The 25,131-nt window shown below is 36.5% G+C and overlaps 1 protein-coding gene across 1 annotated transcript in view; it reads right to left on the bottom strand.

Annotated features, from left to right (window-relative positions):
* Positions 1 to 25,131, bottom strand: part of LOC137922519 (uncharacterized) — a 54,043-nt gene that overhangs the window by 21,779 nt on the left and 7,133 nt on the right. The window contains exons 6-24 of the mRNA XM_068765565.1: positions 24,959 to 25,123; positions 24,087 to 24,233; positions 23,328 to 23,555; positions 22,796 to 22,851; positions 21,519 to 21,651; positions 20,255 to 20,392; positions 18,702 to 18,831; positions 17,183 to 17,328; positions 16,451 to 16,587; positions 15,477 to 15,607; positions 12,496 to 12,631; positions 10,986 to 11,103; positions 9,340 to 9,456; positions 7,860 to 7,991; positions 6,566 to 6,644; positions 5,502 to 5,632; positions 4,010 to 4,167; positions 2,499 to 2,681; positions 1,009 to 1,166 (exon numbers count right to left, since the gene is read on the bottom strand). Of these exons, the coding sequence (XP_068621666.1) occupies positions 1,009 to 1,166; positions 2,499 to 2,681; positions 4,010 to 4,167; positions 5,502 to 5,632; positions 6,566 to 6,644; positions 7,860 to 7,991; positions 9,340 to 9,456; positions 10,986 to 11,103; positions 12,496 to 12,631; positions 15,477 to 15,607; positions 16,451 to 16,587; positions 17,183 to 17,328; positions 18,702 to 18,831; positions 20,255 to 20,392; positions 21,519 to 21,651; positions 22,796 to 22,851; positions 23,328 to 23,555; positions 24,087 to 24,233; positions 24,959 to 25,123 (2,623 nt within the window). The remainder of the gene's footprint in view (positions 1 to 1,008; positions 1,167 to 2,498; positions 2,682 to 4,009; positions 4,168 to 5,501; positions 5,633 to 6,565; positions 6,645 to 7,859; positions 7,992 to 9,339; positions 9,457 to 10,985; positions 11,104 to 12,495; positions 12,632 to 15,476; positions 15,608 to 16,450; positions 16,588 to 17,182; positions 17,329 to 18,701; positions 18,832 to 20,254; positions 20,393 to 21,518; positions 21,652 to 22,795; positions 22,852 to 23,327; positions 23,556 to 24,086; positions 24,234 to 24,958; positions 25,124 to 25,131) is intronic.

Here is a 25,131-nt window from a genome sequence, read left to right as displayed (position 1 = left end):
CCTTGATCATTTCGAATCTCGAAAATTTTCCACGTTATCCACTAAGTTTTAGGCGAAATTCAACTGTCTTCTTGTACACGTCTTCGCTGGAATTTGTCTCTGCTAGATTAGTAGATAATCTGATTGGTCAAATTACCAATGTCGTGTCGCTCTCGGATTGGTCAGTGAAAATCTGATTAACCAATCACGAGGCTCTAATTTAAACTACCTACTTTTCACAAGGCAGTAGCAAGAAGACAACGCAAAGTTGCCGTCGCCGGACAATTTTTTAAGCTATTTACCCTCATAACCTTCTTCGAGCGGTGATAGCTTAGTGGTAGAGAACTAGGAATTACGATCATAAGTCGGGGTTCCATTCTCGGAATACAATCTTGAATTGTCCACACCTTTTGTTCTGATTATACAGTATTTCCACTGTCCACCAACAATTTTCGAAAGCATGCGCGGCAGAGTCATCTGTGTGACATAATGAATAACTATGATCGCCATTCAGCCTGCCAAGGGTGGCGATTAAGGTATATTGGCCCTGTGCCTTGTGGTCTATAGGCTAAAACGAAGACCACCAATAAGACCAACGTTTGTCTTTTATCAAATTATTTATTTATTTACCCTTTTTATAAATGTTGTAAAGGCGTACTTAATGCCTTTCTGCATTTTCAACCCCTAATCCTTTCTGGTTAACCTAGAATGTAGTGGTTGAGGATGAATGTATGGCTAATGGAATGAAAGAGAAAGACTGGGAAAATTGTAGAACGAAAGAAACAGTACGACAGATAAGATGATATATGAAAGAGGAGAATGATAATAATAAAAAATATGAATAAATTACTAGAATTAAAAAGTCCCTATCCTACACGAGATAGGGGAACGAGAGGTCCCCAACAGCGGGGTCCATAAAAAAAATCCTTTCTGGTTTTATTGGAAATTTATAGGGACCCTAGCTGTGGACTTTAGAACTTTGAAATGATAATTAGTATTAGTAATTTCTATGATGATTGTAATATTTACGATATAACTCCTTCAGTAGCGTTTCCAGTCTCTCGAGTGGCAAACATCCGAACAGATCGATGAGGAACGCTCCACGTATATAATGGTCCGCGGTGCTGGCCGGATGGTACACCAGAATACCGTTCTCGTTGAAGTAACCAACCAGCATACGTTGCAATCTATACAACATATAAAACTAGAGAAATGAAAAATAATAATCATAAAATGATAATAATGATGGTGATGACGATGATGATAATGATAATGATGGTGATATTGATTGTAATAATGATAATGATAGTGATAATGATGGTGATAGCTATAATGATAACGGTAATGATAAAGATAACGACGACGTTGAAGAAGAAGAAAAAGATGATAATAATAATAATAGGAAATGTTAATAATGACATTCTTTATACTAATTTCAAATATAGAAGGATGGGAGGCAATGTGTAAATGAAATGTAAATAAGAGTAAAATTAAAACGTAAAATTAAATTATTGATAATAACTGCGCTGTCCCTAAAATAAGATAAGATACCGTGAGGTCTCCAATAGCGGAAGCCAATAAAAAATCTATACAACGAACCATTACATGTATCTAGCTGAAAACGACTAAAACTATACTAGTCGGGTGCTCTTGGTTTTATTGACGGGTAATAGTTTAACCGGAGGTAAAGTTTATAGGTTTTGATCTAAGACCGTTCAGCACTCCGACCTCTCACACGAACAGAATCTGTAAATGCCGCTATGGCTGCAATGTAAGTCAGATGAAGAAAAATCCCAAATCAGGACTCGCTTGATATGTTTTGTCCTTTCCACGTTTATTTAAGTTTATGAATGCTATTACATGGAACAATCCGATGTATAACAGAGTTCTTCTAGATTTCTTATCTTGAAATACACAAGTGATTTAAATGAACCAAAGTGAAATGATTAATGAAACGATTAAAAAAGTTAAGGGCCAGAAACTGAATGTAATGAAATGACCATTTGGCTTAAATTTCTGTGTTGAATGAAATGCCAAGTTCAAATCCTTAGAACATCGTTCCTTATAAGCATGTACTAAGAAGAAAACTGTTCGCGATTGGTCAAGACTACGCGTCACGAATCCACCGCACACGGAGTCAAGACACGTGTTAACCGCTATCGTTCGCAAAGCCTTCATATTGATATATCCATAAAGTAATCTAAGTTATAAAAGTTGTGATAGACTCTTAAAGAACCCGCTACAGTGTTTGTGGCACGTGAAGAAGAGGATAGATAAGCGGAACAGCTATATCAAGCAGTTGTATATGTTTGTTTGTTCTTTATTTCAGCTGTGGTTCAATCTTTGTGCTCCAGTACTGCAGTTGGTATTTCCAGTAAACCCCTACGTAATCAACGCAAATATTTATACGCAAATAAAAAATACAGACCACGTAATTTAAACATCACAGCACTAAAGTGTAGAATGAGGTTTTCAATCAATCAATAACGATAATGCATTTATAAAAATAATGTACTCACATATCAAAATAAGCCGAACAGTCCAGCAGGATGAGGAGGAAATAGACAGTATAGCTCTCGAGGACGAGGTACGGGAACCCGGGGATGAGAAGAGCTGATAGGACCGCACAGCATCCACGACACCACTCAGCATGCATCAGATATTCACTGTCCGGACGAATTGTGAAACGTGGAAACATATACCTATGGAAAAGTCGAACAAAATATTACAGCTTATTAACACAACTATATAAAAAGATGAACCTTTTGAAAAGGCTCAAGATCATCCGAAGATCAATGGAGATGGCTTCAGAATTTCACTGCGAGATTGAATCAAAAATAAGATTCGACTAAAATTGGACGTAGATCGAAAAATTCCTCGTCTGAACTGGAAGGGAGCAAATCTCTCATCCAATCCGCGGCTGTTGGTACTGAAGATTTTGCACGATCAGTCATTGTTGCAATCTTTGGACAAGGCCCATGCCATGCGGTTGCTATCGGCTATCATGATAATACTCGTATTAAAGATGACGAAATTCTTGAATTTGATGTACAAGTCTATCACCTATTTTACCTATCGAACAATGTACAAATATTGTTTGATAAAACAAAAGCATGAGAAGTTCTTGGACATTAATTAACTTTGGATTCGATACGTGGTCGCTTACGATGGACTCGAAAGCAGAGAGGAAAGGAGAGAGAGAGAGAGATAGCCTTCTCTTTCGTTGGCTGAACTTAGCTCGAAGTTTCGCTGCGAGATAGAATCACAAATGAGGAGATTCACAGAAGAACCAAGATTGTCGACGTGGCCGAAGACGACGAACAGAGCAGAGAGAAAAGGAGAGAGAGAGATAGCCTTCTCTTTCGTTGGCTGAATTTAACTCGAAGTTTCGCTGCGAGATAGAATCACAAATGAGGTGATTCACAGAAGAACCAAGATTATAGACGTGGCCGAAGAATTTATTATCTGAAGTTGAAGGGAGCATCGCTCGTGCAACTCATGGCCGTTGGGGCTGACCACGGGCCGGTGGACGTGACATTGGTAGACCCTTCACTGATGGGCCGACGATATAACCAAGATCGTGGGAAGTCATTGGATGCGGGAATCGCAAGACTGGTATGGAAGCAATGTTTGGGAAAGAGCTATGCCCTGCTGTGGGCTTCTATCAGCTAACATCATAATGATGATGATGAAAGTAAACACATCTATCATCTACTTTTCATAACTATGTGATATCATTAGTTGTTAGAGAAATTCTTGGACAATATAAATTTTGCAAAAAAACATGAAAATGTTTATATAGGGTGGGCCAAAAATTTTTGCAAATAGCAACACGACACACAAACAATAGTCGATTACAGGAGTGCCAACGGCGAGACGGAGCACATCTCGACGATGTAATTTTGAAAAAATAAATGATAATTACGGTAAATAAATCATAAAAAAATTGCATTTGTACTTTTATTTCTACACATGTTTCAAAAGTGCAAAAATTTATGGCCCACCCTATAGTATTATTGTTAACATTTACCTCAAAACAGAAAGAAAGCCGAGCTTGTGGAATGGCTGCAAGAATGCATAGTCATGCTCGTGCTTCCTCGGCAAACGGAACCGTTCCACCTTTGGAATGGGCTTCGACGGTTGGTAAGACAGGAAACGCTGGCGGCGTACTTGCAGACGACTGTACTCCTTTTAAAATTACGATTAATTATTATTGTAGAAATTAAATGTATTTTACTAAGTGTGTTTTCAACTTTAAATCATTTTGATTCTAAATTCCCTGTGGCGACCTAAAATGACGCACAATAAATAGTCGTATCTTTATTAACGCAAAGTACGCACCTACATTACGCGTGAGTTTATTGCCTGCGCCGGCGCATCGGTCAACTTCGGCTATCTTCGGCTATCTTCGGCCGCCGCCCGCCATTGTTAGCTATGCTCGCGCGCTGAACGCACGCTTCTTACGACCGCGATTTTTGCAAACATTTGCAACGTAATAAGCGTAAATCGTTCTCTTTAACTAAAATTAGTTTCTATCTCTTCCTATCAGTACTGCGCTAAATTCTAAATTAAACAGTTTATCAGTGAATTTATTATTTCTTTGGTCTTTCTCCTCCAATTATCAAAATTGTTAGTTAATGAACAAACAGACATTAACCATATCTCCTATATTGAAACTTTTCAATTTACCACTTTGAGTGTCGATTATATTCGACGTCCAAAGGCGAATGCGTAAAGCCGGCTTACTCTACTCTACTCTCTACTGTTACTTACCACGACATTGAACCCGTCTTGCTCTCTAACACATTTGTGATGATACAATAAGTTGATACATTCATTGAGGTGATACATTCAAAGAGAGTTTGTTTTTAAGGCAAAAGTAAATCTCACTGCCACGCCACGCACCTGCAAGTCCTTCGCCGAGCGTGCATACACGGAACCGGGAGTAAATGAAAATAGGGACTCGGGTTCCGTATGAAAACGCACTCTCTTTTAGATACGGAACCTCTTAACATAGTGTAGTTAGGTTGCTTTAATTAGTTTTAGTCAGTGTAAGCTAGTTTAAATAAACGTGTTTATTTACTGTATCGTCCTGCGCGTTTCTTTTGGAAGCTGACCTCACGTGTCAGATTACAGTCCACTAAATATCATAGAGTGATACGGCTGGAGACCCAATAATTTAGTTTCAATTTTTTTTATTTCGCCTAGAAAACAGCACTATTGATAAATATATATACACATAATGTCATCTTAATACAAGACATTACCTACCTGTTTATATCTGTAGTTGCAGAGATAGGTTAAAATTTCCTTGTTGATGTATAAGTGGACGCTTAGTTACGAGTGAGATTTTTGGTAGACAAGCGTCGTACCAAGTAGCGGGTCTAAGTAGGGGATAGTCGTAGTCCTGCTATAGCGATAACATGATAGTCATGTCGATTTTAGTCATAACCGATATAACTTGCCCTAGCGGGGATATTTCAGCATTTCTTAAAAAAAAATCACTAATTTTAGGATCTTACGGGTTGCTTCTTGGAAAAGTCGATAGCGTCCTTTATTTGAGGTATTTCGATAGCGCCGAGCAAGTACTTTCGTGATATGGAGAATAATTGTACGTGTGTTACCGCTCGAACCGTGTAGAAGGCAGGAAAACCTTTGCAGGATTAAACACAAAAATATAACACAAATATAATTAAAGAAAAGGAATCTTAAATTAAAAATAATTAGTTATTTAATTTACGTCGTTACATGTATAGGTGAACCAATGGCATAGCTAAGGCGTAAGAAGTAGCTGGTTGTCGGCAACGAAAGATGGATCATCGGAATAAGCTACATTTATATATATGCACATACATTCATATACATTTATATATAGCAGGCTTCTATCGGCCGATATGGTGATAATAATGACACGTGTACCCAAAGAAACATGCCAAAATTCTGATCTATTATCACAAACTCCAAGTTAAATGTAACTAAAATAAATAAAAAACTCATTTATTCAACAACGAAACTTTTAAAAGAACTCTTATTGATCAACTTATTTTTTTATCTATATCATTTTTGACTCTGCCTTGTAAGGTGTTATAGCTGTAGAGAAGCAAGAAGAAACTCTATAACAACACATCATTCAAGAAAGTTTAACAATATGGATTTTTTAATATATATATATATATATATATATATATATATATATATATATATATATATATACACACACATATATACTGTCAGATATAGCCTAAATGAAATCAATCAAATCAGGCGACATCGCTGCCAAGGATTCTCATAATTTCAATATTCGTTTATTGATTGATGATTCATTTTTAAGAATCTAAAGTGTTTCGATGCTGTTTCCAGTAGACAGTATCATCCTGTATTGGATATGCAGCAATCGACATCTTACAGCTTAAATTATTATGATGACACACAGGAAATTGGTTATTGCCTAATATATTTTAAATGTTTTTTTTAGATATAGCTTTAAAAGTAAAGATTAAAGTCTAGAGCCATTCTATATAGAGTACAAATCAATTCAACACAATTAAATTTTCAGAAATGAAGCACGAAAATAATTTCAACTCACGGAGCAAACATTCGAGCACACCGAAATGATTCCTCGTTCTCAATTCGTTGACGACCTCCTTTGTTTCTGGATCTATTATCTGAAAAGTCGTTATTTGACATGGATCACAGAACATTCAAATTCTGAAGCATTATCTGAATGCATTGTTTCTATAAGCGACACATTTTAACGGCATCAAATATAAAAAAATAAAAAGGTCGGAAATAATGGAAAATTGACAAGAAGTAGTTGTCCAGTTAGAATATTCCAGTTTAAAAATGTCTTAAAATAAGCTCTTTTTATCCTTTATAGGCAATCCTTTCGAACTCTGTCCCGCTTGAAGCGATGCCTAGGTCTACCATACATGCATGCCTAGAAGAAACCTATTCACTCTTGTCTTGAAGACTCTTGAGTAATAGTTTGAAACAATGATGCCGGTTGGTTGTTCTTTTTGGCTGTTCACTATAAAAGTATTATTAAAACGCTTGGTGAGGTTGAAAGGGATTTCCACCTTGAACGGATGTCTTTTAGTGCAGAAGTTATTAAGATGCAGAAACAGTCATTGCAGAAACAGTTATTTAGATACAAAAAAGTTATTTGTCATCAAACCTTCATAGGGACTTCAGACTCTATTTATTTCTCCTTTATAGGCAAATCATATGACCTCTGTCTCGCCTGATGTTAAATGATGACGAGGTTTACAATACATGCTTGCCTAGAAGAAACCTATTCACTATTTAAGACTCCTAAGTTATAATTGTCTTTGAAATAAATGCACATGTAAATGAACTTATCAAATAATAATAGAATATTAGACAAGTCTAGCAATGTATTAAAAATTTCAAATAGAAACAAATCTGTGATATCAAAAATAAAGATAAAATTAGAAAATAAATGTATCTAGCCACTTAAGAGTAAAAAGATGAGGAAAGGTAGGCGATGAAAGCAAGAAGGAATGAAAGAACAAAAATTGCAAGATATTGTGAAGGATAAAAGGAAAGAATAAAAGAAATTGAGAAGTATGGAAGTGTCGAATAAAGATAAAACTCTGAAAAAATTATGTGTAAATAAACTCCCTGTCCCAAACTAGAAAGGGGGTACGAGAGGCTCCCAATAGCGGGGGCCATAAAAAAAATTGTCTAGAAATAATGACACCGGTTGGTTGTAACACTCCTTGGTTTTCCCGAAAAGAATTTCAATCATGTACGAATGCCTTTTAGTGCAGAATTTGCGTAGAAACTGTCATAATGCCTCCTTCCCTTCCATTGGGTAGAGTATTTCAAAAAGGCTTATACTCAAAATAAAGATGAATTACCTCACAAATGCCCTGTTTTATAACATACATCTCGTTGGTAATATCTCCCGTATTCAATAATATTTCGTTAGGCGACGTGTAGAAAACATTTGCTTCCGTCGATACAGTCTTCAGGTCTTCCTTGTTCAAGTACTGTCGATTTGAATTCAATTTTATCAATAGTGATTTGATATGTACACCAATACCTCACTTTGCGTCGTGGTTACGTTCCAAAAAACGCGACGCAAATTGAAACGACGCAGAGTGAATTAAGATTTTCTATAGCAAACCATGTAAAGATCAAAGATAGGTTCCAGGGTTACGAAAATACAACTTTTTGAAAAGAAAATTGTACAAAGTAAACATTTAAAAAACAAAAATAATATAACTCCGCCAATTAATAAATTGGAATAATATTTACCTTTTTTGTAACCAGAAACAACACGTTAAAATTTATATTAGTTTATTATTTTTCCCTTTTTAAAATATTCCCTTTCTAAAATAGTACAACACACTATGTGAGTGAAAATAAAACTGTATTCAAATTGCGTTGTTCGTAGTTAGAAAAGTTATCCCCGAGTTTTGATGGCACGGCGCAATTAGAAACAAAAGTGTTGCCATCTTTCGGAAAAAAAAGAAAATTAAAAAAAAATTAAAGACTCGAACCCAAAACAACGCAACCTTGAAAATCTAACGACGCACAGTGAAAATTAGTATTAATTAAACAGCGATAATACTTCGAAAAAAACGCAAAACGAAACGACGCAAAGCGAGGTATTAGTGTATATCGAATTTTGGAGCTATAAATGCACTGCTAGACATAGAACACCCTATAGATATCCAATAGAACAATTTGGGTGTGGCTTACATCCAGCGTCTTCTATATCATAGTTTGTGAATTCATAGTCTCATATTTTTAAGAACATAGTGGATCCAAAATGAAAAGTAAATACGATGGTAGCATAAGAAATGCATGTATCTAGAAATTTCAAAAAAAGAATGTAGGTGCTACATTACGTTATCGTCAGCGTCGCATCGAACAGGGGAATCCCACGATATTCTATTATCCAGTACAACTGCTACTGGGGGAGAACAGTCATAACCAATTTCTTCTACCATGATTCATCACCCGACATCCGAATCGGTTCATTTGTCTGTTCAAATGTTCACCAGTTGTCATAACCTTAGGATCTTGTAGAGTTGGAGTGAGGTGATGTTGGTGTCTTTAAAGATTTATAATAGCAACGTAGAATATCCCTTAGCGTAGGCAATTCATTCAAAAGAATAATTTCTGAACGCTTCCATAATCACTTGAATTTTAGATAGTTTTTTATACCAACATTTACTATATATGTATATTACATCACCTATAAGGTGGGCAAGGTTTTCCTGTCAAGGTTTTCAAAAGATCCTGAACGCAGGCCGCTTCCTGTCAGTGCTATTGTAAATCCAGGGGGGAGGTCTTTGGTCAACAGAGGATGTCCTAAAGCTATAATGATACCTTCATGAAGGGTATGCAGAGTATATACTTGCTACGCTGCCTGTTCACGATATTTTGGTACACGTGCGGCGGAAGATCGAAGTAGATGGAGCTCTTTTTCTTCGTCATCTTATAACCCTGGAGGATGAAGAAGATGTAAAGGAATCTTAAAATCTAATCTGAATTAAAAATCTAAAGGTTTTACACGTTTAATGGAATGAGGCGTTACATTGTGGAAGTCCATCCTAAATAAGAAAGGACCAATATCTAGCCACTTCCGCACATGCAGTGGTTGTCGTGCATGAAAGTGCACCGCCCGTCAGCCCGCTCGTAAATGCGCATGCGACAGACAATGCCAACTACACAACCGCCACCGTAAATTCACTCAACACGTGTTTCACCCCTCCACGGGGCATCTTCAGGAGTTGTTACACCGATGTGTAACTCACTCGGTTTTACACGTTCTTTTGTAGGCTTACAACGGACATATCCAATAAAGACAACTCAAGAAAGATTTAAGTGAAATAATGAGACGATGGAATCGAAGTGTTAATATGAACAACTAGCAGCTGTAGAAAAAAAATTTGTTATATATTATTACGTACTGTGGGTTCTGATTCGAAATGAAACACCACTGGTTCACAAGGAGTTTCTTTATTCACAAATCATGTGGTCACCCTACTTTAACAAATATACTTTAGCTTAGTCCAAACTTCACTTCCAAATGGATCAAGAAATCACTGCACAAATAACTTGCCAAATAGTCACTTTGTATCACTGATCGTAGATCTTAATCTTATAACTCGAAAAACAACACTGAACTGTCGACATGGGTAGTACACCTATTTATACTACGGAGAATGTTCTAGTAAATTCGAGAAAGTACTCGGTTAGGTTAGGTTAGGCGCGCGCCGAGCGACCGAGGATCCAGTCTGCTGGCTTACGTCAATACGCTAGGGTGCGCATGTTGCCGCTGCGGGACAGGACAGTCCGACGTTGTGGGACTGTCCGCCATAATCATATAAACTAATATACGTGGACGTCTGCAAGGCATAAGCCTCTTTCGATATCCAACAACTTCCAACGACTTTTACTATATCATCGGTTCACCTAGTGGAAAGCCTGTCCACGCGGCGTCTACCAACTAGCTGTGGCCTCTAGAGAACATAGATAATCCTCTGATCTTCTTCTTCTTTTCAGCAGATGGACGCCTACTGCAAGGCATAGGCCACCCCCAAAGATCATCACGAGTAGTAAAAAAAATAGGAGGAAAGGAGGGCGATGAAAGCAAGAAGGAATGAAAGAACAAAAAAAATTGCAAGATATTGTGAAGAATAAAAGGAAAGAATAAAAGAAATTGAGAAGAATGAAAGTGAGTGAAGAATAAAGATAAAACCCTGAAAAATTATTTGTAAATAAAGTCCCTGTCCCAAACAAAATAGGGGTATGAGAGGCTCCCAATAGCGAGGGCCAAAAAAAAAATCATCACCACGATGACTGATCCTGCTCATCATCCAGTATCCAGCGACTTCGCGCGAAGCCAGCTATGATATTTGTGACCCCAGTGGGGACCCTAGACCCGTGTCCACCTACTTGTGGTCGCCATTCGACAATATTTATATATATATATACATGTATATAAATACATCTAAATCATATAACAATACCTTATCAGTGTACCAACAAAGCTGGAGATAGGTGATGAAACGTTGCCTCAGCATTGGCTCAACGTTGTTCCTGGTCAAGAAGTTCATTACATCAGCTATACAAGCGTCATAGTCCTCTCTGAAATCGTAACCAGAATAATTAGTAACATTTCAGTCTTCTGCTTTCATAGATAGAAAGAAATACAATTACAGGAGAGAAGAATGTGGAGATCTTAATTTTGTATATCAAAAGAAATCTTCAAAAATAAAGAACGTAGATAACATAGTAAATAAAGATACAATACGTTTATTCAGCATTGGAATTTCAGAGAATTCAGATTTCCTATTGTTCGTCAACTTATTGTCTTTTTTTTGTCTTATGTCAAAGAGGCGACTACTACTTAGTACATACAGTACCAGCGACTATTACTTAATAGTAGAAACAAATGCTTCTTTAGTTAGGAAGAGAATCAATATATAGCTACTTCTGCACATGCAGTGGTAGTCGTGCAACAAAGTGCACCGCCCGCCAGCCCGCTGACAAATGCGCATGTGGCAAACAATGCGAACAATACAATCGCCACCGTTAATTCACTCAACACGTGTTTCACCCCTCCACGGGGCATCTTCAGGAGTTATGTTACATCGCTTAGTGCCAAACACCGAGTCAAAGGCTTCTTTATTTTAACTGTCACAAAGCAGAAGCGAATAGCACTCAATAGTATATATATATATATATATATATATATATATATATATATATATATATATATATATATATATATATATATATATATATAATATTAATATTTACAATTTAACAATATATAAAATTGGATACTAGGCTTGTTTTGGTATAAAGTATTAGCGATAGGAAAATAATTATTCATCCTTGTCCTTCTACTAAACTACAACCTTTAAAAAATCAGATACTAGTAAATGAAAATCCGTATTCGAATTGACTAGTTAATATAAGATCTTTACAAAGTACAAAATTGTCATTCGTTTTTTAAAACCAAAAACAACCGGTGTGTAGTTAAACTGAAAGAACGAATTGACTATTTATGCTATAGCATATAGCGTGAAACAACAGCTTTGGCGCGATATATCGTTACATAGCGATATTTATATAGCACACATTAGTGGGGTAAATAAGTGATATAACAGAACAGCTAAATGGAAGACTACTGGTATACTTTTTTCTTACATTTTCGAATTTCCTTTAGCCTTTAAAACACTCTTGAAGTTGAAAATGCTATTTAACCCTTTTCACTCCAATGTCGAGTGTCACTCGACACTGATTGTGTTCCACAAGCTCCACTGTCGAGTGATACTCAACATGGTGTAATACTTCTTTTTGCGGAAAATTTTAAAACAGGAAAGATTTTTGTTAATAAAATGTTTGAATCACGAATGAATGAAACATATTCTAGAATCGCAAGATACTATAATTCAATTAAATTTTATCGATGCTACAAAACAGCCTTGGAGTGGAAAGGGTTAAGTAAGCTATTTGTGAAGGAAAAATTACCTCATTTCATTCGCAACCATGATGGACGCGGAATACACAGAATCCATAAAAATGTGCAGAACAATACACAACTCCAACACCAACATTGCATACACCACGTTGTTCCAGTTCGACATTGCCCCGGGCTCTTTGTGCGCTAGAAGTAATTTGATATTACATGTTATAAAGTTCACATTTGTATAATATCTTGCAACCAAAGTAAAATATTTTAATAAATAAAATTTAATGAATGAAAATAAAATAAAAATAAAAATGTAAAACTAGTACTCTGAAGTAGAAGTAGACGCAGAGAGACACAGAATAGTTTTAGTACGTTCGTTTTTTTTTTAAATACCCCCGCTATTGGGGGCCTCTCGTGTACCCCTATTTATGGTGGGACAGGGACTTTATTTGCAATTTATTTTTTCAGATAGTTTTTTATTTTCTTTCTCTTGTTTCGTACTTTATTGTCTCTTTCGGTCTATTATCTATCTTTCATGCTACAGTTTTTCTATCTTTCTCTTTTGCTCCGTTCAATCTTTCATTCTTTCCTCTTTTGTTATTACATTTTTCATTTTACATTTTTTTTATTGTACATTTTTATTTTACATTATTATTACTTATCCTATAATTATTCTCTATCACAGTTTTATGTATTTTTCACTCATCACTTTGGTTCTATTTTATCCTTTTTTATCAATTTTCTATTTATTTATTGTGTTTACGTTTTGTTTCTTTCAATGGCACAGTACGTTCGTTGGAAGAGATTGGATGCTGCCCATTTACCACTTGTCCTATTGGAAAACTATCAGAACGATAAGTCCAATGGATGTCCTATGGCTAAAACCGTGATGATGTTGACTGCAGTTTCGTGTTTACTATTTATTTAACAGTCCTGCCGAAAGAAATTGCATTAAAATTGTAACACATAGTATTTCAGAGAGAAGGCGACGGAATGAGGTATGAAAGGTAATAAACTATAGAAAGTAATGGAAGAGAATGTGACTAATAAAAGAGAGATGTTTAGAAGATAATGTGTAGCATAAAAGATGAGAATGAAAATAAAAAAGTCAGTGAAAACTTTTGAGGATGTATATTGTCCCAGTGTACCTAAGACAGAGGAATGTACAAGACAATAAAAGCTTAAAGAAGTCAATAAACATAACTTGATAACTTGGCTCAAGCAGTATAAAGCCTCCAGTTACGTCTAATGTCAGAAAAGTCTTATAGAAAAGGATTAGTATTGAATGTCCACCACGAAGTCCAGATTTATATCCTGTGTAATTCTCCAAAAACAGTTGTTACATTAAAGTAAAGCCTACGAGAATAAATACCGGCGGTTAAATTAGTTTAAACTTGCAAGCGTGTCCTTAAAAACCTTTAGTGTCTTTTGAAAGAATGTTCTCGAAGATCGTGAGGACGCCATGACGTTATAATTTAAAAAAAAAATTATATTACATTCTTTCTTTTGTTCAATAAAAATATATCTGTCAAATAGCAACACGTATCTATTAAAATTAGTTAAAATGAACTTTATTATAGCCCACCATATATTTTTTATCTGTCGAGTTCTCATATTGTCTTCTAGTGACGTATTACCAAATAAATAGAATTTTTAAAGGTTTTTCCGCGGTTTCTTTGAAATACCGACTGCCAACGCCATCTATCGGCGCTTTATGAAACTATAGTGACACTAACGTCATCTAGTATTAGTAAGTCTAAGAAAATTTGTATAGAAATATATTTTAATATCATGCACCAAAAGTACGCTTCAACATTTTAGGTGTGTAATGTTACATTTATATAATTTCAAAAAGTGTGGTGTGAACAAAACAGGACATGGTTAAGGTGCTAAATATAGACTTCCACCTAGATATATAATTTCATCATCTTTATCACCATTTCAATTCTAGGATGCTTATTATTACAAAAGTAATTTACAAAAACAAAAGCTAAATAGGATTAATAAAATTGTAAATAAAAAAATAAGTTATAATAGTAATAACTGTGAGTAAATTGTAAATAAATAAAATTATAAAGCTAATGTGAAATAAATGTAAAGTAAAAAGAATGTAAATAAACAGAAATAAAATAAATAAAATGCTAATGTATAACGAGAGAGGAATGGAAGGTCATAAAGCGTAAGAGAATGAAAGAAGAAATGTGGAATGGAAGATCATAAGATGCATAAATGAAGAGAAAGAAAATAAAAAAGGTTTTGAAAAATTAAATAATGTTAAATAGTCCTTGTCCCACACAAGATAGGGTACGAGAGGCTCCCAATAACAGAGGTCATAAAAAAAAAAACAAAAAAAAACCCTAGGGTGCTCACTGCTGGGCATAGCCCACTGGAGAGATTAAAAACCAATATCAAAATAAGTATATTATTCTTTAACATATACTGATATTAATGCATGGAATTAAATGTCATCGATGCTCTGGAAGCTGATTATTGTCGCGCACTCTTCACAAAACTATATCTATAAAGAGTAACTGTTGAGTTTCTCGCCGGCTATTTTCAGCAGAACTGCCTTTTTAGCTAGTGGTAGCTTCCTGTATGGCTGTGAACGCCGACAGTTTATGTAGATTGACGATTCTAAAATTGCTTATAACAGATTATTCAAATAAAGAATATTTTGATTTTAGGACTCCCTCAAAAGATTTCCAAAAACCGTCTGTGTGTTACACGCATGAGTCCGTGTGACGTGATATTGCTACCACTGCAAACTGCACCCATACAGCCTGAAGGTGTCTGTTGTTTGATGGACAACGATGACCGCCTCGGTCTTTTTCCCCAGAGCCTCGTGGATGATGAGCGTCCTTGAACCTGTCTCTCTACCGTACTCTTGGTTCATGAGAGCTTGTTTATCGGCTTGTGAGTTAGATACAGGGTGTATCTCTGTTTCGGGATATTCTCCCAAAAGTCAGGAAGGGAGTACACCACTTCCTTGGACGAACACCTCATTTATGAACGTTAAAAAATATTTCGTATAATAACTTACTTGTAACGGTAATCATGGATACCGCCCAATAAAGTCCAAATGTCAGGTAGTGACGTATGGAAGCGTCATCGGGGGGCTCGTGGGCCCAAAAGGGGGGGTGAGTATAATTAGTAATAGAGCAATGCCTGAAGCTGAAAAAGGAAAAGTAAAAGGATCTTTAATACACCTATCCCCCGATTTACACGGTACTCGTTTTACACGTTTTCGCTTTTACACGGTTATCCAAATAAGTTTTTTTTTTGTTTTAATAACCGATTTTATTACCATCTGTTATAATGTTAATATTTCTGCTTCAAACATCTAATCGGCATAAATAACTTCGAGTGATGAAACTGAATTCGAACCTTCGATTCCAAAAAAAAAGAACGAGAGTAATTTATGGTTTGTTCTTCTGTTTAATGTATATTGTAATTAAATATAAAAAAAAAACAGTTTTTCCGTAATATATTAAATATTTTAATTTGTCAATGCATTTTATTTTTAATAATGTGTACACCTAAAATTATTGAAAAAAAATCACAACTGTTAAATAGTAAAATCGTGCATTTTCTGCGAGTTTTTCGATTTACACGGTTTTGACTAGAAAATTTTTAATTTTCGATTTACACGTTTTATTAGAAACATATCTACCGTGTAAATCGGGGGATAAGTGTACACATAAACAATTAGATTTTTGTAGACAAATTTTAATGCAATAAATATATTTTATCAAAAAAACAAAATAATACTCAATCCTTGGTGAGTGGTAGCACAGCGGTAGAGTACTGTGACTTACGACTGTAAGTCGCGGGCTCGATTCCCGGGATTAAATTTTATATAGTTCACATTTTGAGCACAAATAAGCTTACAGAACAGAAACTGCAGCATTCTCTGTGTACCGTAATATCACACTGCGATCGCCGACCCGCCTTGCTCGTGGCTTATTATTATAACATTGAGAGATATGACACCGTCTTTAAAAATATATTTCTCACCAAAAGCACATGAAGCCCTGCTGCAATGTAGCAACGAAGTAACACGCCATCACCAGAAGAAGAAAGTAGGAAAAGAAACGCAAGAAGTTGCTGTAGTACACCCATTCATCCTCTAGAGATTTGAGTATACGGAACACCTGGAAAAAAAGATAATCATGATCACGAGTGATCTCTAAGAGCTAAACGAAATTGTCTTACTAATATATACATATATATTATGAAAAACTTTGCAGTTTCATATACATGATTATCACTTCGTCGGAAACCATCCCTTATTTACTCGTACTTTCTCGTTAAAAATGGAGTAGTTCGGTGCATATTGTCGTGATCAACAAGTTAACAATAAAAAACTTCTGTCATCACTAACATTATATTGGTTATAAAATATGAATTGGAGTGTGTATTACGTTCCCACTTCAGTTGACGGTAGACGGTAGAGATACGGACGGTATATATATATACGATATATATTATAGATCTTCGATTGACAGATGTAGATGCCAAAAAATCACAAATAACCTTCACAAAACCACCTAGATCTGCATTTCTCAACTTTTGTGCCATGCCCCTTTCAAGCCTTTCTAAAATGTTTACCTCCACCAATGTAACATACATAAATTTTATATTAAAGCGAAAGGAGTAAACTCGTGTCGAGTTCAATTTCAAATCGCCCCCGCGTGGGCGTGGGCTTTATGTTCTTACACAAATCTAGAGCATAAAATCAGCAATGACCTTGGGTAATCTGAGAAGCTTGTTGATTCCAGCGAAGTGACCATCGTGGATAAACTCAAAGACAGGCATTGTGGCCACAACGTCGAGCACGAACCAGTGGCTGCGGATCTGCTGGGACGCTGTCTGCGCGAGGGTGATTGGAGCACCTGGAAAATATTTACGTACAATACTAGCATAATTTGATATTATTGAACTACATAGTAACACTTCAAAGCTAGAAATGTTTCAAACGTAACCCGATGTATGACCTCATAGCAGAAAACAGACTGGTTTTTTTTCGTAGTCACTTTGTTTTGTGTTAAGGAGCTATATACGCTAATATTTTTTTAATGGCCCCCGCTATTGGGGGCCTCTGGTAACCCTAACTTTTTGGGATTAGGGACTTTATAATAAAAATTTTTTCAGTCTTTTCCTTATTTATCACTCTCTTTCACGCGTCACAATATCTTTCATTCTTTACTTTTGTCCTTCACAATATCTTTCGTTTTGCTCTTTTACACCTTCTTTCTTTCCTCGCCTTCTTCCATCATCTTCTTACTCTAAGGTGGCTAGGTACATCTTATTTATTTTTATTTATTTTTATTCTTTAATTTCATCTTACATTTATTTTATCTTTATTTACACATTTATTTTACTTTCTTAATTCTTTATTACACATTTCTTTTTCTATTTCTTATTATTAGAATTATTAATAGAAACAATTTATTTTGTGCAGAGTTTATTAAGTATCTTATTCTATACAGTTTTAATACGCTAATTTTGATTGATTTGAGTTCATGACATGTTTCTTTATCTTTTTTACATTTACATTGTATTTTACGTCTCTGTTATTCATGAATTAGTTTGTTAAAAACAGTAAATGAATGTATACACTGTGCTAAACTTAGGTAAAGATGGCGTCACATAACGGAAGCAATAGGGGCGCCATCTATTATTAGAATTTTAAACTAATTCCTCTAACCATCTTAAAGTTAGAACACTCGCTTATAAAGCCTCCGACGGTCACGTGTTACCCAAATATCTAAGGATAAGCGACTCCATCCACCAAGCTTCCGGTAAGACTTGGCTCGCGTTGCTCCCGACTGCCGCTGTATAGTGTATCTAATAGATTCAGGCGTTGCTTTGCGGAAGTCCATCCTAAGTAAGAAAGGGACGAATATATAGCTACATCCGCTACACTCGGTGTTGGGAACTGGTCGGTGTAACATTACTCCTGAGGATGCCCCGTGGAAGGATGAAACACGTGTTGAGTGAATTAACGTTGGTAGTTGTGTAATTCGCATTGTTTGCCGCACGCGCATTTATCAGCGGACTGGCGGGCGGTGCACTTCATTGCACGACTACTGCTGCATGGCGGAAGTAACTATATATTGGTCCTTTTCTTACTTAGGATGGACTTCTGCAAAGTAACGCCTGAATATATTAGATACACTTTACACATGGCTATAGTCTGTTTTCGTACGAACGCCTTCGTTGTAACTAAGATACGATCACTCAAAGTAAATTTTTTATTACTTACCGTCTTCAATATTGGCCCCAGTAGAGAGATACACGAAGAGGTCCAGAAGGTAAATGCACGTGACGACGTAGTCATAGAACCGGAACTCAATCGGCACGTCCTTCTTATATGCAATAAAGTAAGGATGAGTCTGAAATAAAATAATACACATTTTTTATTTTAAATTTTTATTCACATTCGTCATGTTGTCTATATCCAAAAAAGAAAATTCAGTAATATTTTCTCGCGGTAAAATGTCTATCAGCGACAATTCTATACATTCAAATTAAAATTCTAAAACTTCTGTCTTCAACATTCGATATATTGGATCTTTCTGGCATCAAATTGAGTCTACCATGTGTTCAAAATTTCTCACACCTGAGAAAAACAGACAAAAGGAACTCTGCGAAATAAAATCTATTAATGATCATCACTATAGTAGCACAGCCAAATATCATTGGCTAATATAAAGCTCAACGAATCCGCTGGCTTGGTCACTTAGAGCGAATGGGATCGGATCGGAACGTGAAGGTAGCGTACCTTGAAAAAAGGGGGGGTCGAAGACCAGTGGGTAGACCCAGGTATCGCTGGATCGATCGCGTTGAGGCAGACTTGCGCGAATTGAATGTCAGCCAATGGCAGACGATGGCGCAAGATAGAGGAAAGTGGAAGTCTCTCGCTTCGGAGGCCAAGACCCACTTTGGGTCACTGAGCTAGCGGAGTAGTAGTAGTAGTAATGATCATTGAAAATTCCAAGTTACAACGTGTACCTATCAAATACAGCCTGTAGAGATAAGTAGTATTTATTGAAAAATAAGCATATAAATTTGTAAGTGATTTTAGATAAAAAGCATTAACTTCATTATCAAGCATGTCCACCGTTGGACATAAATCTGCCAGCGAAATTTGTAAATCTAAATCAGTGATTCCTAAAGTAGTCTATATCGACTCCTAGGGGCCTATGACAATCTGCAAGGGGTCTACGTCAGCGAAAAAAAATTTGGGGGTCCATGATAGTGGATCTCAACACATACACCGATAGTACCTATTTACTTACATCATACTATCTTATAATATCAAAACATTTACATTATTTATAAAAGTACCTATGAGATTTAAGATTAACCCTTTCAAAATTGACGCCAAATGTTGATAATTTATTATTAAATCTTCAGGTTCATCCTCTACACTAAAAATATTGACTTGTTGCTTATGTTATTTTATTTGTAGTTTATTTTATGTTTATTTAATGTTACGTCTGTTTTACATAACAGATACAAAATTTTATTTTTAGTAGTTTTAATTTAAATTCAGTTAATATATGTATAAATTAACATTTGTTTTTACTTTTAGTTTTTAACACTAAACTTCACTACAGTTAGAAATTTACAGGAAATCAATATCAGGTAAGTAGGGGGTCTACCCAACATGGAAAAACATGGCAAGGGGTCTACGACACAAAAAAGTTTGGAGGACTCTGTTCTAAATTATCTATCTAAAAAATTGCGTAGACATTTTTGATTCGTTTGTATAGTTTGTACGATAATTTAAAATAAGGATAGAATGCAACTCACAAAGCATACAACGACGATAAGACAGCAGATGAAGAAGTTCCAGACGGTGAGAAGAACAGAGCGCGGCTGCAGGATGCAGGGGAAGGTGGAGCGCAGGCAGATATCGTCTGACTCATCAGTCAGCGAGGCGTCTGCACGCTGGTGGAAAATAACCATGATCTTCTTTATCCTATTCCAATTTGTTGATTATACTATACCTAAAGTTCCAAATTGTTATACCAATTGGTACAATACACCTGTCCGAAGGCCGGGACTTATCTACCGTAGGATTTACATTTTATATAGTACTCTAAGGCGATTTCCTTGTGCGCGAATGCACTATCTGACTCACCAAGAAGGCGATGGAGTTGTAAGGCATACTTACTTTTTTTAATTTTTTTTTTATTTTACAAAATTTTCCTCTAACATAGTCAGAGCCTTTATTTACTAAATTACAATTTCTAGCCGGGGGGGGGGGGAATTCTCATTGGAGGCCTGGGAATGGAGGGCCCAGGCAGTGTCAGATTTTTACTGGCTAAAACCCCCCACCGTCGGCTCTGTTACAATTAGTTTCTAATTAGGCATACTCACTTACAGCCTATAATCTTGGGGTGCTGCAGAAATATTGTACAGGACATAATAAACAAGAACTAGATAGAATAGTAATAGGTAGGGTAAGATAAAAAGAGGAATAATAACCTGTAGGTAGGGTAAGACAAAAAAAAAGAATAATAACCTAACCTATAAAAATATGAAAAGTAAAAGAGAAATTGTAAAACAAAACGCTGCTGCAATAAAATATAAAGCGTAAAATAAAGAATTAGAACCTAAGTCTGTGATACTGCAATGTGATGATAAAAGAGTAACAAAAATAAACTGTGATGTCATAGGAATAGTCATGAAGGATAAAAGGCGATGCATAGATCTGAAAGAAGGAAGACATTGTGATGAATAAAAGAAAGAGAAAGAAAAAGAGATAGAACGTAAAATACACTGTCTACACCCACGATAGGGGTAGAACAAGAGGCCCCAACCATCGAGGTTACATAAATATATAAAACATATCCAAATTCAAGGTCGTCTGTCCATCTTATAGACGTCTTACGTTGCGTTTACCGCTCCATGGTCTTCTCTCCAGAACCTTGAGATCCACTCACCGCCACTTCGGCTTCTTAATCCTGATTTGAGTAAAGTAAAACCGAATCTCCTTATTCATGTGAAGGAAAAATTGAGAGATTGTTCAAGTCTGATAACATTACAAAAATGTCAATACATAAACACGTACATTTCTCATGATATAGCATCCAGCAATCTCCAGCATGACGTCAGTGCGAGCCAGGAGTAGATTCCCATCAGCATCACGACACTCCTTCAGCGCCATCAAGTTTCTTTTGAATTCTCGAATGCTGCTTTTGTATCTGCAATCATTTCATCAATTATTGTTACCGTCTCTTTGTTAAGAGAAGAAGGTTAGAAGATATTTAATGAAATCAGGCGTTACCTTGTGGAAGTCCATCCTAAGTAAGAAAAGGACCAATATTTAGCCACTTCCGCACATGCAGTGGTAGTCGTGCAACAAAGTGCACCGCCCGCCAGCCCGCTGATAAATGCGCATACGGCAAATAACGAACTACACAACTGCCACCGACAAATTACTCAACACGTTTTTCACCTCTCCACAGGGCATTTTCAGGAGTTATGTTACACTGATTTGTGCCAAACACAGAGTTACTAATGTGATCAGCGGACTGGCGGGCGGTGCACTTTGTTGCACGACTACCACTGAAGGTTAGAAGAGTCCAACTAGAATCTACAATCAAATTGAACTTCTCTAATGGCATTCTGCAACTGAAGAGATACAGCCTTACAAATGCATCCTGATGTGACAAGAGCCTCCAATAAACACGTCCCTGGTTTTTACCTTGACCTTCACAACGATATCACATACTTGCTTCATCATCTCACTCTTTTCTCATCTCATCTTCATCATTTCATCCATACAACATTCACTGCTCGACACGGACCTTTCCTCTGAGTGAGAATGAATATCCAATTGAGCCAGTTGGAATCAGCTCAGTATTGTCTTGCGAAAAAGTGATGTCACGGCTGCGGTGTGAGAGAGAGAGAGAGAGAGAGAGAGAGGGAGAGAGAGAGAGAGAAAGAGAGAGAGAACATCCGAGCTTCATATCCGCATTCGGACATCTGGACGTCGGAAGGTGTTATACCGCAACTTTCTCCAACCCCCTTAGCATTGCTTTGGCGATAGATTCATGGTGATCTGCTGCAAGTAAGGAGTAGAGGCACTGACCCACAGCCTTTGAAACTGCGGACATACTTTGCTGATTACCGATCCATGGTCTGGACTCCAGAACCCGGAGGTCTGCCTCTCATGATAAACCATGTCGTAATTTTGTTTAATTTACATTTACAGAATGTCAGATTACAAAACGCGATATATATATATATATATATATATGTAATATATATATATATATATATATATATATATAACATATGACAGTTAAATTAGATTTGTTATTGTTAGAAATGAATTTAACTCACCTCGCCTCTTCGGGAACTTTTACGAAGTAATGCCTTTTGACACGCTCGAAATGTTCCTGATATAAAAATTAAAAATTACTCTTACATTTGAATCTATTACAATATTTGCAACGCGAATTTTTTGAAAAAAAAATACACATATAGACTATTGTTTATATTTTACTAACATATAATTAAAAACAAAAATAACTCAGAATATACTCTCAGAATATTATGTTACGTAATAATAAATAGATAATTATATAAAGTAAAGCTTAAGGAGTTTCTCTAGGAGATCGAATCAGAAATGAAATCCGTCGAAGAGCCAAGATCACTGGTATGGCTTGAAGAATTGCTCGTCTGAAATTGCAGTAGAGCATCGCTGGTGTAACCGATAGGTTCTTAATTGGCGACCACGAGCCGGTAGACGTGGCTTGGGTAGACCCCCCCACTAGGTAGACCAATGACAGTTAAGATCGCAGGAAGTCGCTGGAGGTCCATGCCCTGCAGTGAGCGCCTATCTGCTATAAAGAAGGACAAGAAGAAGAATTACATAAAAGGAAGCGAGTATCGTAGACCCTTGTCTGTTATCTCGGCCATATCTCAGCACGGTCCTCCACAGGTCGCTCGCGTGCAGCACGTGCGCCGTGCAGAAAGTCGCCGCTCTGATCCCCACGTGTGCCAATCCACATCCAGCTGGAACTCCTCCAGCACACGCGCCCAACACAGTGCCCCTCGTCATCCGTAGCATTGCTGTACAATCATCTTCCGCCGTCAACATCTAAAACACACCTGCGAACTTAATGAACACAATCTCAGATCCCACTGTGGTAGAAATTTCTTTAAATACATTCTTATCTGAACTCTTTGAGTGGGCATACTTCTACCAAATTTCAAGTCTCTCAACTTCACGAGATATCGTGAGGAATCATTACACATGTGAAAATTTCATATTCCTCTATTTATTTACGTTTCATACAAATTTTGTAAAGGCGAACTTAATGCCTTTAGGTATTCTCTACCATTCATTCAATAGACATCGATTGCAAGATATAGGCACCCAAAGATCACAATGACCAGGTCTTGCGAGATCCAGAGACTTCAAGTAACCTTCACTATTTCTTCGGTACAGCTATTGGTAAAAGCGACGGTGTGGTCAAAGAAGAAACAGGAAGACTCCGTAGGTATCTATCCACCCTGATCTTGAAGAGACCTGGGTTATAATTCTCTGGAAATAAGAAAGTCAGCAGATCGTTCCACCTCCTAACCATCAGTGACTGCGAGAAGTAAGATAATAGTTTACTGTGATCACCTCCACATCTCCATAGGTGATGTAAATGATAGAAGACTTCTTGGTTGTACGCTTAATGATGACGTCACCGGGGATGTAATGCAGAGTATGCATGCTCTTGGCCAGCTCGCAGAGGAAGCTGTAGGATAGATCGGAGAGAACACGGCTCTGTGGACATGAGTAAAGTTATATTCAACTAGTACAGAGTTCCCCAAACTTTTTTGTGTCGTAGACCCCTTGCCATGTTTTTCCGTGTTCGGTAGACCCCCTACTTACCAGATATTGATTTCCTGTAAATTTCTAACTGTAGTGAAGAATAGTGTTAAAAACTTTAAGTAAAAACACATGTTAATATATACATTTATTAATTGAATTTAAATTAAAACTACTCAAAATAAAATTTTGTATCTGTTATGTAAAATATACGTAACATTAAATAAACATAAAATAAAATAACATAAAACATATATTTCATAGATACTTTAATAAATAATGTAAATGTTTTGATATTATAAGACAGTATGATGTAAGTAAATAGGTACTATCAGTGTATGTGTTGAGATCCATTATCGTGGACCCCCATATTTATTTCATGGACACCCAAATTTTTTATCGCTGACGTAGACCCCTTGCAGATTGTCATAGAACCCTAGGGGTCGATATAGACCACTTTGGGAATCACTGCTCTATAGTAATCACTCTAAAAAAATGCTATTTATTTTTAGAATACACCAGGCCAATAAATTCTGGTAGTACAAACTGCAGGGATAGATAGTAAACATTAATGAATTTTGACCTCCTATGTTCATTTCCAGCTGTTGAGTTCCTTCTGTTCATAATGTCTGCTTGGCTTGAAAAGCAAATGCTGAACCTATTATAAGCTATGTGCTTGCCTTTTGGGTTGCTTTGAAGTATATATCGGTGTAGACGATGGTCGGCAGCCAGGGGGGGAACGCGGGCAGGAGTTGGGTGCTGGAGACTGCCCTTTGCTTATGCCAGTACATCTTGTAGAACGTTTGCACCTCCTTGCTAAGGCTACGAGACACGTTGGATTCCTTCTGAAATG

This window comes from Battus philenor, unplaced genomic scaffold, assembly GCF_028537555.1.
Source record: "Battus philenor isolate CCGP_79_NKW_IND1 unplaced genomic scaffold, ilBatPhil1.0.hap1 SCAF_2, whole genome shotgun sequence".
In the NCBI taxonomy this organism is placed as follows: domain Eukaryota; kingdom Metazoa; phylum Arthropoda; class Insecta; order Lepidoptera; family Papilionidae; genus Battus; species Battus philenor.
Note: the sequence above shows the minus strand (reverse complement) of the source record. Positions and strands in the feature narration are given on the sequence as shown.